The following is a 16,646-nucleotide window of genomic DNA, read 5'->3' as shown; positions in this document are numbered from 1 at the left end:
TCAACAGCAGCCACGGCAGTGAATATATTGAAAGGTTTATCAAGCGAACCTGGTAGATCGGCACCTTTCTTGCGTCACAGCCCGACACGTGTTCATGATTGGCCATATTCGGTGGGAGGAGCAACACAGATCAACCAATAACGTAGCTTTGTTTCATTGTCAACAATTGACAAAATTGATGAAACAAAAATCTCTTCCTAGTCTTCAAAGAAATCAAGTTTTCAATTTTGTTTCAACGATAGTTACTCTTAAACAAAATGAACCTAATTGTACTCTTGTGCAGTAATCTCGAATGTTTGCCAATGTTTTCCCTGGTCTATGTCAATATAAAACTGTGAACATCAACTACAAACCGGCTATTTGCCTTTCAATGCGTGTTTCTGGACCCTTGCAACCGACCTCACTCTCATACACGCTGCGTGTGACTGCATTGTAGCCACGATACATCATATTGGCTGCTTGTGGCATAATAGTAGGAAATATAAACGAGACTGTGACGTATGCAAACACGTGACCTCCAGTGAAGCACTGGGCGACCGATGGAGCCACACGCTGCATCAGCATCGCGACCTGACCGCCATCGAACGTGACAGGAGGTTGGTATAAATAACCGCGCCACAAGATGAGTGGAACGTTTCTAGAAAGTAATCAAACAAAACCAACCGCGCGTGGTCAGAACAATTAAAGCAGCAGGAAAAATTTGTTTAGGGGGGCAACTGTGGGGGGGGGGGAGTAAATATTTTAATGTTTAAAATAAAGATTTTGTTTGAAAATATAGCTACTGAATGCAGCCAAAGCCAAACATATATAAAACGTCATTCAACATGTAATACAACGTACAATGCCATAAAAACGTTGCAATAGCATTGAAAGTACGTATATTTTTTATTGGGGAGGAACAAGATAAAAGTTTAGGAGGGGAGCATTGCTCTCCTAACCACCTCGTTGTTACGTCCCTGACGAGAACAACTTGCCACGTGATCAGCTCCACAAGGTCGGCGAGCGGGAAATCCCCTAAACCGGCTTGACTTTGGTTTCAACATCACAAGCGCTGTGCGTGTAACATGTCGCCAAGCGGGAAGTCATGGCGAGGCACTGTGGCCAATGCAACAAGACAAAAGATTTGATGATGAAGGGATTGGTTGTGGAATGAAGAGGTAAGCAGAAGGTAGAGACATGTGCAAGAAACAAACCGGCTTGATGAGATGTATTGTTGTTATTATGCTTACCTGTCTATTGACGAGGGGGTTGTTGCTATGGTTACCTGTCTAACGACGAGGGGGTTGTTGCTATGGTTGAGGGAGTTGTTGTTATGGTTACCTGTCTATTGACGAGGGGGTTGTTGTTGTGGTTGACGGCGAGGTTGTGGTGAGTCCCATCGAAGTATCGAACAGTGAACGCGCACTGACTGTCATCACGTGTCTGTCAAATGCAAAAACCCAGTTTGAAGTCACGTTATTCGGATCAACGTCTGACGTCATAGTCGCAGATACCAAAGTAATGAAACATAAGCTCATACAATTCAATAAAAGATGACGCAGCTACATTGTGAAGATCGGACAATTCAACAAGAGAACTTCACTCTGTCAAGCTCGGTGACGGAGCCAACGTTTGGGGTTCAAAACTTCTGCAAGCATATAAAACTTCTAAACCAGTGGTTCACAATCTACGTGATTCGGCACACTAGTGTGCCACACGATTCCAGCAAGTGTGCCGTTTACATTTTTTAATATGATAAATTCGTCCCTGGATTTCCACTCATTACAAAATTATTATAAACATCAACATTAAAAAGAACACTCGCACAAAAGACAGGAACATCTAAAGAAGGGGATACGAACGCTCACAGCGATTGCCTTATTCTCACGACACTAGAAGGGCAGTAGTTTGTAGCGCGTTAAAGATGTGGTTCTTTTTTAAATTGTAGAAAGTTTTGTCGTGCTGCTAGTACAATCAGCTACAAAAGACAGTTAGCAAATGTTACTTAGACACAGTGGTTCTCAACCTTTTAACAGTGGGGGACCGGCAAATTTTAAAAAATGTTTGCGGACCGGCAACCAAAGATCGTAATGAATAGAATGAATATTTGTAACGTTTAGTTATCCAAAGTTGTCGTTGCGCACCATAATGCAAGGTTTTAGCATATGATTTGTATTCAGGGCGAAAATTGGAATAAAACGGCAATCACATCAACTCAAACAGAAAAATGTCAATCCATTTGCATACAAAATCAATGTCAGTGCGAAATTTGCTACTGTTACGCTGCAAGTAGCCTATGTGAGGAAAACGAGATATCAAAGAAGTTTCTAAAACACTTAGCCCTGTTTCGGCATCCAGGCGATTTCTTTGCTTTGTTATTAAAGCTAGAGATGAAAAAGAATTGTCGTAGTTGAAACAATTACCATCAATTCGATGGCACGAATTCGTTTGCAAGAGATATCCAAAAGTGTTACAATAATGTTTTTCAAATCTGGACTGCAAAGTAGAAGCACAACATATTGCAATTCAATCAGACTTTCTTTTTCATGAAGATTAAGGTCGCATGTGTTGACATCATTCATCGATGCATGGATTGTTTATCTAAAAGTTTCCATGTCGAGGATCTTCATGTTACGCAAAATGATCGTCAAAATTGTTAGCCAACTCTTTCAAGTGTTGACTCACAATGCTCAGCACCTCTTTTTACTTTTTTCACCACTTCATTTCACCAGCATTTTCCACAGCAAATCGGCTTGTCTTCATTCTATTCCGAAGCGCAATTTTCCGCATAGTCTTTGAAAAACAAGATCTTTGCTTTCTCAAACTCCGGTTTTGTCAAATTTCCATTTTAGGCCTGACTATCCCGGAACTTCAAATTTATCTAATTCCAAATTTTCGTCTCCAACGACTTTAAAAATTTTCAAAATCAAGGACAAAATTCCCCATTTGGTTGTGTATATATGTCTGTGTTTCAAAACTTTTTGAAAACTACGCGCCACTTGTCACAAAAACATTATCAACGGCACAGAATTAGATCATCAAAAAGTTCACCTTAATTAATTATCTAACAATTTTACGTGGAGATATGTCAGTTTTACAGCTGTGTATATTTCACAGTGCAATCACAATTTTACAATATGCTAATGACTTCACATTAAAATAAGCTTTGCAGAAAGTAAGATCTTCTGCGGACAGGCAAAATAATTACACGGACCGGCACCGGTCCGCGGACTGGCGGTTGAGAACCACTGATAGAGCATATTTAAAGAATACTTGTTTGGAAAGACAGTTGAAAAGTTACAAGTAAGCTGTTTTTCTTCACAAAGCCTTTGCAGTAGGGTAGATGTAAAGCAAGGATAGAGGTTTACAATTGAATTAACAAGTAACCATGAGCATGAAAACTTAAACCAAGAAGAGAAACTCACCGTCACGGAGGCCTCTGTGAGATACTTGAACATCTTTCTCCTGCAACCAGTGGCCGCATCCGCTCTTCGGAGGAAGAAAGACATCACTCCTCTGTCTAGGACCACCCAGTGCCATCGAGGACCCAAAAAGCGCTTTTTCTGTGAGAAAATAAGCAACGATGTCGACTTTTCTTGGTAAACCTTCGTCATCAACTTTCTATAGATTTCCATGTAATAGTTTCGCATTATGACGAAACTAACTAGGTGATGCTTGCCGAACTAAGTCTTATTGTTCTGTTGGTCATTCTGTTGCAACCCAGAATGGCAAAACGCGGTCCATGCCCAATCATCATGAAAATGTTGAATGCCTTGGCGTAGTAACATCTCCATACGTTAAATCGATGTTAACAGAATTAACTTCCAATTAAAGTTAACTCGCAGCTGGTATTGTGACGTGAGCACTATTCATTGGTATAATTCAAATGAAACTCAAAGACCGGAGCTCACCTTCAACAAAGGACCCTCGAAGCGTTTGGCGCAATGCATTGGGGGGCGAATCGGTTTGACCTCCAGTAACCTTTTCATTTGCTGGCTCTCACTGAGGTCGGCAGCTGATTGGTCTGAGGAAAATAGTTCAATGGAATACATAATATAAGAGGGGCTTGCATTGAATGCTGCCAAAATGCACACTTCAAATCTGAGCTAAAATTGGTCATTTTTACATTAATTTAACGTCTGCACAGGTTGAATCTAAAGAATCAGTTTTGCTTGCTGAGATTGTGAAAGCAGCTCATTACAAATTGACATTTTGCCAACCACTAAATAAACGTTTTTCAGTAACTATTTTTCCTGCGGTGTTATTCCCGACAAAATGTTGCCAGACTCATAAGGAGGAAGCGTACCTTCTTTATTCACCCGTGACGGGTCAGCCCCACATTGCAACAACGTCACCGTCATGGTCCGCTGGTCACGCATGGCGGCATGATGAAGAGCAGTGTTGCCCATCGCATCGCAAACGTTTACAGTCACCATGTTGCGTAACAACTGAAAAAATAAACTTTATTGTAAATATGACGAAACACCCAGTGCATTATAAGAACCATGCGTGGAAATTGACATTTTGTTAACACTGGCACTGCATCATGCTGAAAAGAAGAATGCTGAAAAAGTATGTACAGAACTGTAAAATAAAACATGTGCACTTTTATAGCATACGGCAGAGGATTCAATTAGCTGATTTAAATATTTAAATTGTAATTTTCCGTTGTTTTCCTGAGTTATTATTCATCACTGATTGGCAAACGCAATGTCGCCATCAATAACCATCCCTCCCGCAACCTCGTACCATGTCCTTGACCGAATCCACTCTTCCTTCCTTCACGGACTTCAGGAATGATTCCTCCAACCTCAATCTTTCCACTTTTTCAGCAGCTGAACAAAGTTATGGTTGAGATAAAGTTATTTAACCGCCCCCTACCCAACCGGAATGCATTTGCTAAGGAAGGCCTGGGTGCGGCTCAACCGCCTGCGTACTGGCGTCGGACTATTCCGCTACAACCTACATAAATGGGGGTGGCTCCAGTCGCAATCTGTGAGTGCGGCACAAAGGAACAAACCGCAGATCACACCATCTGTAATTGCTCCATTTACCATGCGCTAACTGGTGTGCTTGGTCTGCGTGAACTGGATGACAAATCAATTAAATGGCTGCTCGACACCTACCCAAACATCTAGACCGAGTCGCTGCCACTTCCCAAGGATGGTAAAAGGCAAAGCCCTTGGAGTGGTGAAGAAGGTTCAAACGAAGAATTTATTGAAGTGACTGGTGTTGGATCAAGTACGATTGAATGCAATTAATTATATACAAATTTTCATTGTAATTAAGACTTCTGTTGTTGTGTAATTGTAATTTCAAAACAATTTGTTCTAAATTGCAATTACATTTAGTAAGTTCAACGCACGATATCAGTGCCTTTGTTGAGCCGCTAGTTGGGGGAGCAAGTCTTTTAGGCGCTGACAGTTAGGCGCTGGTCTAATAGGCGCACACACTGTGGCGTCTGGATATTTAGGTGCGGAGCACTGTGGCGCCCGGTCATTTAGGTGCTATTCCTAGTAAAGTCTGTAGATTGTATCAGCTTGGCAGCTTGCCAGAAAATTGTATCATGGCTTCAGTGAGTGAAGCTGCTAAAACCGGCAATGCTTTTCACACAAAATGTTACATTGAACAGAAAAATATAATGTTGTTTTATTGATTTATTATTGTTTTATTTGTTGTTAGTCCAGGTTTGCGTTGGTGAAAGTTTTATCAATAAATTATTGAAGCTTCCGAACATTATTGAGTTCATTTTTAGTTAACTCTTTCGCGACCACGGACGTATACACACGTCTTGGGATTTTTGCCATGATGACCAAGGAAGTATCCCTACGTCCAAGGTTAAAAGGTAGCCTATTTCAAGCAAAAAAATAATGTAAATGATGGCAGATCCATAGTCTTTGCCTGTCTTTTTTTGGCTAATTAAAAAAAAATATTTTGGCGGTGCAGTTATCAGATGAGGACTTCTTAAAGATGGGGACACAGTGGATTTTTTTTCTTTCACTCATTGGAATTGGCAGTCAAAAACTGGCTAGGCAACCCCTTACTTTGAAATTTCTCGATCAAAAAGACTGTATAGGCTAAATTACGTAAACTTTTTGCGTAAAATTTTCCAAATTTTTTCATAATCATTCTGCTGTACCTCCTAAAGCATTGCGCGCAGAAACGAAGTAAATTTTTTCTTATGTGCAGAATTGTTTTGGCATTCGATTAAACTACATATTAAGGCGATGTGAAAATCAAAAAATTTAAAAAAATCAAAAATCGAATTATCACACAGGGTGACTATTGCTATGTAAAGTATTTCTGTAAAATTTCACGCAAAAATATTCAGTAACCTTAAACATGTAGTCGATTTTGTCTTTGGCATTTGTTGCCAGCACAGAGTTGCCAGGTACAAATTTTTTGAAGAAAAAACTTTGTTTATCTTTTTTAAATTTTAAAAATTTCCAACTTTAACAACCACAACAATAATTACATATAATGCGACTGCTAGTTTCCCTCTTAGGTAAAGGCTGGCGGTGTACGGTAAGATATTAAACAATCACCTGGCAACCCTATTTTTGCTTGGTCAGCAAAAACTGATGATATTAAAGCCTTTTTCACTTCTATGGCAAGAGTAGGAATGCACTGTGCATAAGATGACACTTTGGTTTTGTTGTAGTAATATGTATTACATAATCACACAACGCACAGCATTAATATTCGATTGTTTTCGCCGATTTACAGTTGTTTTTTGACAGATATAGTAACTGCAACTCTCCAATGGTAGCTTACACATCAACCAACCAACTTTATATGTGCTTGTAAAACGTGCACAGACGAATGAAGAATAAAGACAATGAACAAGAAACAATGGTGAATATCAAAACATTGTACTGCAGCCAATGAAAGAAAGTCAGATTTCGTGTCTGCTTTCGGCAAGACCCTACGTGAAGCAATTCTCGCCCGAATGAAACCATACCGTCGTTGATGGCCAGCAACACTTCCACAGGCGTTAGTGACTTCCCGAATGAGGCGCTCCACAGCCTGAGTATGGGCAGGAAAATGAGGGCATTCAAACTTTGTGTTTATCAAACCCTTTAGTTCATCTATGGTCAAGTATGAAGTAAGGATAGACTCAGTAAGCGTGGTATGGTCCCAATCAAAGAGAACAGTGAGTTGGCATCCAAATTTAATTTTGGTTGGGTAAAAGTGCGGACAGAATCATCACAAGAGTTACTGCCTTTGCGAATATTTTCTAACATGTTCACAGAAAAAGATCGCAGAGCAGGATCATCACTGGATACCGGGGCATTGTCACATTCAGATCTAGCCTACCAGGTGCAGCTGGTTCGAAAGGAGAGTCAATTTCTTCATCAATTGCTGCAGAAAACTGCTGTTTTTTTCCAGTTCTCTTCCTCTATCACTTGTGACTTCTTTGCTGCAGCGAAATCATCTCCTCGCTGTTGTTTGAGGCTCTTGAAAAACAAGTTTTTTGTGTGAATGATAAATGTAAAGAACACAAAATAATCTATGTTAATCAGTTCAGTTTGTTTTTATTTCTGACTATCACAACGAAAAATAATATATGCCAAACACAACAAATAATACTCTTTCGGACAAATGGCAGTAAAAATCAGTGATAGTCAAGAAAAATCTTCTCGCCATAGCACGACTAGCTTTAGTGAAAGCACAAGTTGCCTGCCTTTACAGACATAAAAATCAGAACATCTGAATCACTTTCCCACGAGGAAATGCTTTAGGAAAGCGAAAAATCCTTAAACCACCTACTATCTAGAGTTGGTTGCACTACATCTGCAATGGTGAAGTGGGGTTGTACAATTAGCAGTAACCCATTCTCCTTCTCATATGGCTCCATTCAACAAATGTTGTTAGAAGAGCCATGTCAATGACAACAACTGACCAACCCCAGTACACAACATGGGACATGTCTATGCATGACCCATTGACCCTGTTATCAAAGAATATACCTATAAAAGCCTTGCATTTCATAGAAAATTACTAGACAAAAAAGTTTGAAAAGATATCGTATGTGAGAACTTACCTTTTGTTAACTCTCTTTTGAAGCGTTTTCGTTGTCCTTTTGTCAAGAGGCCCAATTTGGTATAACGGTGCTTCTACTCCACGATAACGTTGGGAGAGGAGAAACCTCAATTGTTTTAGGAATGCGATCTTCATTTGAAAAGAGAATAGTTAGCTTTTTTTCCAGCTTCCTGAAAAATTAATTCCTTATGAGTGCTCTGTCTCTGCAAACGTGCAATTAATTATTTCAACACATTAAGGTTTTGAAAAGTGTCTGCTAGTTGGTTATTGTAGCCTACGTGTACTGTTCATTCATGCAAGCTATTTATTATGTTAACTAGTATTTTTAACAACTACCCTTCATCCATACGAGGATATACGAGTTGGTCTATGTTTTATGTCACTACCAAGCTTAATTAAAACCGGTCAGAGAAAAAGTTGCAGTAATAGAGTACTTGAGTATCACCTTTAACAAAGTACAGAATGCAAGAATATATCGTAGTGTTGGTAAATCAGCAGTGGGAAGCTCCTTGGAGGGTCCAATGACAGAAGAGCTTTCCATGCTTCTTACTCTCTTTTAGGCATGATTTAACAGTTAACAATGCTACCCACAACAAGGTCAGCTTTATGAACTAAAGATAATATGTGAAGAGATTAATGTATTTTTTGAAAAATAAACATAGCCCACTTACAGTACACAGAACTAAGAATTTAAGTGCTGAAAACTTAGTTGTCTGAGCCTTCCCTAATACTATGAACTTTATTAGTGTCATTCTCAAAGCTACATATAAAAAATGCAGAACCACAAACAGCAACTTCACCTGAATAAGCAGTTCTTATTCCAGAAGACCTGATAATTACAGACACTGCCTCTTAGGCCTACTTTACACAATTTGAAAAACCTAGCCTAAACTAACTTTGAACCGAAGCCTGAATGATTATTTAACAACCAAGCATAAAATCATAGCAAACATTTCGGCTGAACACAACTTCTTATCTAAATTTTGCAGCCTTATCTTCAATAATAATCAGCATCTCAAACTCAAGCTATAAATCTCTCAGCAGCAGACAGCAATCGCTCGCGCGCGCGTGTGTGTGCGGCACACAACGCGTTTCCCTAACTAGCCATTCAGAGCGCGCTATCTGGATCACGTGGATTGATGCGTTGTGATAGTATGTTTTGTGGAATCACCTTGCAAGAATTAGAAAATACTAACCTTAAAACGCTTACATGTTTACGGATACAGGATTTTATTGCATAAAACTTCACAAAAATACTCTACACAACAGTAGTCACCCTGTGTGATAATTCGATTTTGTCCATTCAAATTTCACATCGCCTTACTACATATGTTTTCATATTATTGTATCATGCTTGGGTAGTAAAAATTATAATGAAGTACACTTTTCTGCCAATTTTTAATTTTTTTAGAAATTAGAAAAAATACCGTTTGGAGTTGCTAGTTGTACATAGAATGTTTTAAATTTTATTGCAAAGCTTTGCATCTTCGGATAGCTGAAGATGTATGCTTTCATTTGATGTCAAGATTGTGCGTCTACGTCGATCACATGACATGTTTTTACCGCGTAAATACAACAGTTTTGTGTGAAAAATGTCTGGTAATTTAGATTAAATATAAATTACTTCTGTTCGCGGAATGGCCCGTTTCGGCGAGTCCGATTCGGCGAGTCCGATTCGACTAGTCCGATTCGGCGAGTTCCCTATTCGGCGAGAGCCCTTTTCGGCGAGTGCCCTATTCGGCGAGTTTTTGAAATTTTTAAAAGGAAATTATCGGGTACCGTAGCCTAATTGCAATTGCCGTTTTTACATCGTTTTAACGTCGCTAAACGTTGAAATCGTGCAGAAAGGAATGAAAAGAAAATGTTTGAACTATTAATTAAATTAAAATTCGTCATGTCAGTTTAGTTGTTTTTATTTCTGACCATCATATGAAAAACAATACACGTCAACATAGCAAAGGTAGAAGCGACAATTCACGTCAAAATAGCAAAGGTGTAGAAAAAGGTAGAAGCGACAAAACGCGAACGTTAAAACGTGCTTGTGACCGAAGTAAGTTATTGAGTTGAAAGAAATTTGGCAAGGTTGCATCACCTTCAAAAAAATTTAAGATATGAAGGAAAAATAAAACAAAGAAAATGTTACAAAAAAAATAATGTTTATGTCTATAAGTTAGTACTTTTGAATAGTTAAAATCATAGGCGCCTAACTATTTTTTTGGCCGTGGGGGCGAAAGCGTGTTTCATCAGCAGCAACGTAAATTCAGCGAAATGTCACGCAGATGGATGACGTAATTATGTCGTCACACTAGGATTGCTTTTATTGCCACACTCGGAGTTATCGCTACGTTCGACCTACCGTTAATTATTATAAACAAAGCTCGACCAAAACACATGCTATGCGTCTGCGTTGGCTAGCGGTTGATGGACTGCGACTCTTTAAGCTAAGCGCAACATAAAGTTTAGCAACAGATTTATTAGCATGAAACAAGAGACGAAAAGGTTTACTAAAAGGTATACTGTAAATGGAATGAAAATACTAACTTGATCATATGCTTGAAAATATACCTGTTGAAAGCAAAATCATTCATGTTTACATCAATTCAACAGCACGTCACCTTTAATAAATTTAAAAGTTGCTGACATCCGTAAACAGCCCTTGAAAAATAGCTACAGAGAGACGTTTGATTAAGTTTTCGACTTGATATTGCTCCCTTTTCACTACAATATCGCAACTTATGGCTGACCAGCTTTCAAGTTTCAATTCGCTGTAATACGCCCGTTTTCGTGTTGCAGATGAAACAAAAGATGCGCATATTCCCCGCCTTTGATCGGGTTTCTATGGCAACGGACGTGTGTGCGCCATGCAGTTTGCGCGAGTCCGTTGTTGTGTTGATTATGCTGCTTGTGCGACTGTGCGCAATGCGGTTTGTACCAGCCCTTGTTACGTTGGTTAGTGGTTACCTCGGGCCGAGACTTCAAGTTCATTTTCACAGCAACCGATTCACAGCCGCGACAACTCTCTGCAGAGGTTTCGACTTTCGAAAGCGACAGGAGGCTGTTTGCAAGTGCATTTAGTTAAACGCACGCTGCGTCAACGTAGCAAATTATGTTGTTTTTGGGTGCATTCAACATCTGATGACATTGAATCGACGCAAAATGGTAGATTTTTGCTATGTCACAGGCAGCAAAATCGGTCATTTTTACATTGATTCAACGTCCGCAGACGTTAAATCAACGTAAAAATGACAGATTTTTTTGTCTGGGGTGGGATTGTAGCATCGCTACTCGTTCTAGTGATTATTTACTGCGAAGCTGTTGCGGTTTGTATTTAAAAATGTTTTCCTGCTGCCGATCGCTAGTTCATCTAATGTTTTATGTATCAATGCCGCATAAAAAGTTGCTCCCACGCGGAAATATGCGTGGGGGCCTGGCCCCCACGGCTTAGGCGCCTATGGTTAAAATGATTAGTTTGGATCAACAAATGTGTGACCTACACTCCTACAGCTTAGATTGAAAGGAAATTATCGGGTTGGCTACCGTAGCCTAGTTATACCGACCAGCAAAAATATGTTCCAAGAACCCAGTTAGCCTAACAGTTCATTTTTACATTGTAGTAATAGAATGAAAAGGCTAACCAAATGTGTGGCCTATCGTTTTAACGTCGCTAAACGTTGAAATCGTGTAGAAAAGGGTGCTTTTGCTGACTAGGATACGTTGAAACTGAGAAACATTTACAGAAGCCCTACGATACGTTGCATTTTTAAGATAATGTATTCAGACGTTGAATCAATGTACAAATGAAATGTTATGCTAAATGGGTTCTTGGAACAAATCGTAGGGCTTCTGTGAATGTTTCTCAGTTTCAAAGTATCCTAGTCAGCAAAAGCTCCCTTTTCTACACGATTTCAACGTTTAGCGACGTTAACACGATAGGCCACACATTTGTTTAGCCTTTTCATTCTGTTACTACAATGTAAAAATGAACTGTGTTCTTGGAACAATTTTTTGCTGGTCTGGATAACTAGGCTACGGTACCCGATAATTTCCTTTCAATCCAAGCTGTAGGCCACACATTTGTTGGTCCAAACTAATCATTTTAACTATTCAAAAGTACTAACTTATAGACATAAACATGATCTATTTTATTTATTTTTTGTAACATTTTCTTTGTTTTATTTTTCCTTCATATCTTAAATTTTTCTGAAAGTGTTGCGACCGTGCCAAATTTCTTTCAACTCAATAACTTACTTCGGTCACAAGCACGTTTTAACGTTCGCGTTTTGTCGCTTCTACCTTTTTCTACACCTTTGCTATGTTGACGTATTGTTTTTGATATCATGATCAGAAAGAAAAACAACTGAACTGACATGACGAATTCAAACACGTTTTAACGTTCGCGTTTTGTCGCTTCTACCTTTGATATGTTGACGTGTATTGTTTTTTATATGATGGTCAGAAATAAAAACAACCGAACTGACATGACGAATTTTAATTTAATAGTTCATACATTTTCTTTTTATTCCTTTCTTCACGATTTCAACGTTTAGCGACGTTAAAACGATGTAAAAACGGCAATTATAATTAGGCTACGGTACCCGATAATTTCCTTTCAAAAATTTCAAAACCTCGCCGAATAGGGCACTCGCCGAAAAGGGCTCTCGCCGAATAGGGAACTCGCCGAATCGGACTAGTCGAATCGGACTCGCCGAATCGGACTCGCCGAATAGTAGCAGACCCTCTGTTCGGGATGGATTGGCCATGTGATGAGAAGGCGTAAGACGCTCTACTACTGTTCACATGAATACATTTCTACAGGGCATATAGGCTACACCTTGGCTACAAGTTGCAAGCATAATGGTGAGACTTCGCTCGTTATTAAACCTAGTCCGGGTTTTGACGGAAAACTAAGTTACTCTTCACTCAAGCCTACCGCCCGCTTGAGTACAGCCTACGGTACATTTTTTACTGATGTTTAGTTATTATTTGACCTAACTAAAAGTGAACTCATACATGTTCGGAAACTTGAATAATTTATTGATAAAGCTTTCGCCGGCGCAAACCTGGACTAACAACAAATAAATGCTGAACACGCGCATTAAAAAAACAACATATTTTTCTGTTCAATATAACATCTTATGTGAAAATCATTGCAGGTTTAAGCAGCTTCACTCACGGAAGCCATAACATATTTTTCTGTTCAATATAACATTTTGTGTGAAAAGCATTTCCGGTTCAAGCAGCTTCACCCATATATTTTTCTGTGTAATATAACATTTTGTGTGAAAAAGCATTGCCAGTCAACTTCACTCACTGAAGCCATGACCAACAACGCACACGCATTAACAAAACAATATATTTTCCTGTTCAATATAATATTTTGTGTGAAAAGCATTGCCCTACGCCCCTACCTGCCAAGCTGATACAATCTACAGACTTTACTAGGAATAGCACCTAAATGAACGGGCGCCACAGTGCTCCGCACCTATATATCCAGACGCCACAGTGTGCGCGCCTATTAGACCAGCGCCTAACTGTCAGCGCCTAAAAGACGTGGATCCCTAGTTGGAGTTCAAAAGGGATTTCTATGCAGCCTCATCTTTATCACATGCAATTCTAATTGTTTTTGATAAAGTGAAACGGTACAAAATCATTGATGAAATGGGATTTGTGATTGAAACATGTAACTTAGCACATTTTCATGGTGTGACAATTGTAAAGTAAATGAACTGAAAACTAAGTATTTGATTCAACTCTGCACAACACCATGATGGATTGAGAGTGGGTGGCGTGAACATGGAAGCAACCAAGATGGCGTCATCAACATAAAACTGATTGAAAATATTTCAAGAATTAAAAAAGTTAATTTAAAAACATTTTGTTCAACGATACAAGATCGATCACACATCCAACCAACCTTCAAGGATGTTTGTTATCCTCTCATTGTTGGCAACCTGGCTTGGTCTCTTCCCATCATCGTTCCTCATTAATGTTGTCGCATTATGACCAAGCAAGCACAAAACGACGTCCTGTGTGGATGGTCATTTGGTTACAAAGTAGTTTATGAGTTTTGGCAACAAAACAAAGAAGCTCCTTGTCTGTTAGAAGGTTTAGTAGACCTGTATTCTTAAAGGTACATGACTCCTGTTAGTAGCAGATGCATTGTATAATTGTCAAATGAACAACATAGAAATGTTCTAGCTAGGCAGCCGCGTTTGACTTTTTGTGCATGACAACTGCTAAAAATATACATTATTCTTCTTGTAATGACTTACCAAAGATTTTCATTTGGTACAAGAACTGCGTTCATTGCTTGTTGGTAATTTCAATTATAAATAACCATGTTTTGCAGATATCCCTCAACTCGTTATCACTCAGTGCAAACAAAACAGAGATGCTCCAAATCAATGGCAACAATGTCAATAACTTAAGTAATTTCAATCTCTTTGTTACAAAAATATGGCTACCTCTCTGCTGGTAAGAGAAGCTTTGTGGAGGGCGGTATCTCCGGTCTGATTCACAATGTTTGGGTCAGCTCCACTGCTTAGCAGTAACTCTACTGCCTCTTTGTGGCCAAAATATGCTGCTAGATGTAGGGGGGTCCATGTTTTATTGCTTTTACTTTTACCTGAAATAAAACAATTTGTTTCATTTCAAGACATGACCTATCTGCTTAAATTTGTAAGCATTATCTAGTTTAAACTGTTTTCTCAGAAATAATCCAAATAAAACTTGCAGAACTTTGCATAGCTTGAAACTGTAAAAGAAGACAAAATAAGTGAAAAAATATGAAAAGTTGCCACAAATTCATTAACACTTTGAAAGTGCACAGAAATTATCAATTTACACAAAAATTTTTGTCCGGATGGAGTTTCCCAGTGTCAAGATCGCAGTTTCCGCAAACATTTTAAAATTTTCCGCAAACAAACAAAAACTCTTAGGATCATTACCAGAAATTTTAAAATATTTGTGGAAACTCCGATCAACCCTAACCCTTTTAAAATGTTGGCGGAAACTGCGATCTACCCTAACCCTTTTAAAATGTTTGCGGAAACTGCAATCAGCGACTTCGGCAAACTCTTAGGATCATTACCAGAAATTTTAAAATGTTTGCGGAAACTGCGGAAAAAAGGACACTGCGATAAGCGACTTCGGCTTTATTCTATTTTTTTTTCGATCTTATCAGTTTGTTTCTTTGCGGAAACACCCTAATCAGGCTTTAAAATGTTTGCGGAAACTCCGATCAACCCTACCCCTTTTAAAATGTTTGCTAAAACTGCGATCAGCGATGTTCTATTTTTTTCTCTGGATCTTTTCAGTTTGTTTGTTTGCGGATACCGATACCCTAACCCTTTTAAAATGTTTGCAGAAACTGCGATCAGCGACTTCGGCTTTTTTTAATTTTTTCTCTTGACCTTTTCAAGGTACGAACTGACGGTACAAATTGTTCATGGTACGAATTAGGTTGCATCCATACGCTTCATGTCACCAAAGAAGCGATCTGTGATGATGTCACTATTTTGTAATGCCGGATCTGACAAAGCTGAACATTTTCAATACTAGGCCAATCATGAAGCAAGTTGATTTGAGTAGTGTGACAGATTTTACAATATGTCGGCTGCATAACTGAATGATAAGTGCACTGGTTCAACACTTGAAGGGGTGCTGGTTTGTGGCTGTGTCTTTGGCAGGACACTTGCCTGAAGGTAGACACGAAGATTGGCTTCCTTGCTTTCCCATCTACTTGGTCTAAATCTTCAACTACCTAATGTAAGCTTAGATATGACCTCAACAATCTGGGTTTGTAGTAATTGCATGATAAAGAAATTCAATGCTTAACACGACAAAATATTTCACTTAACTTACCTTGACAATTTAAATTAACTTTTTCACTCTCTTTTATAATTTTGCCAAGTTCTTCACACAAACCGTTTCTGGCTAAATGAAGAATTCTATCTTCTAATTCTTCAGACATAATAAAAAGTTAAAACAGCTTATTAACAGTCAATCCTTTGACATTTATAAAAAGAACGTAGACCTACGAAAAGAAAAATAAAGTTTTTTAAAGCTGTGATTAATTCAGCACAACAAAAATCAGAGTGAGCAAATCAATCAATCACTGGTTTATTTTTTTCTCAAATTATCACAACAAATACATTGGTACAATACATAGAAGTGAGAGAGGAAGGAAGCGAAAGACCTTATGAGGTCACCAAGTCAGCTTCCACCCAGGCGGCAGTACCGTATTTTACAAAAAAATACTACCAATGAAAATTATACTGAAAACACTTAAAGAAAATAATGAAACGTTGAATAAGGTTACAATCGCAATGTGGGGGTTAGTAAATGCAAGCCAAAACATGAGAAGATTGTATATGAACATAACATAAAAAAACAAAAACAGAGAAATCAAACAAAACACAAATTAGATCCCAAAAGTTGTCAGACATGTCAGATCAATTCCACTGAAAAATACACAACAGAGTTGCATTTAGCAAGAGTAAGAACCGACCAAGTGCGTTTGATATTGCTTTTTGAATGAAAAGGGAGACAAACATTTAATTTCTGAAAGAACCTTACCCCATGCTTGGGGTCCCAAGTACTGTAGCATTTTTTGCCCGGAGTTA

General features: G+C 38.7%; 1 protein-coding gene across 1 annotated transcript in view; it reads right to left on the bottom strand.

Moving 5' to 3' along the window:
• Positions 1-16,050, bottom strand: part of LOC145785824 (oxysterol-binding protein-related protein 1-like) — a 33,933-nt gene extending 17,883 nt beyond the window's left edge. The window contains exons 1-8 of the mRNA XM_082597532.1: positions 15,886-16,050; positions 14,487-14,647; positions 13,937-14,048; positions 4,729-4,814; positions 4,286-4,427; positions 3,891-4,003; positions 3,405-3,542; positions 1,321-1,422 (exon numbers count right to left, since the gene is read on the bottom strand). Coding sequence (XP_082453658.1) covers positions 1,321-1,422; positions 3,405-3,542; positions 3,891-4,003; positions 4,286-4,427; positions 4,729-4,814; positions 13,937-14,048; positions 14,487-14,647; positions 15,886-15,994 — 963 coding nt within the window. The 5' untranslated portion in view covers positions 15,995-16,050. The remainder of the gene's footprint in view (positions 1-1,320; positions 1,423-3,404; positions 3,543-3,890; positions 4,004-4,285; positions 4,428-4,728; positions 4,815-13,936; positions 14,049-14,486; positions 14,648-15,885) is intronic.
• Between the last annotated feature and the right edge of the window lie 596 nt (positions 16,051-16,646).

This window comes from Aplidium turbinatum, chromosome 16 (assembly GCF_918807975.1).
Source record: "Aplidium turbinatum chromosome 16, kaAplTurb1.1, whole genome shotgun sequence".
Classification (NCBI taxonomy): Eukaryota; Metazoa; Chordata; class Ascidiacea; order Aplousobranchia; family Polyclinidae; genus Aplidium; species Aplidium turbinatum.
The sequence above is the reverse complement of the archived record's forward strand: the minus strand, read 5'-3'. Positions and strand labels throughout refer to the sequence as shown.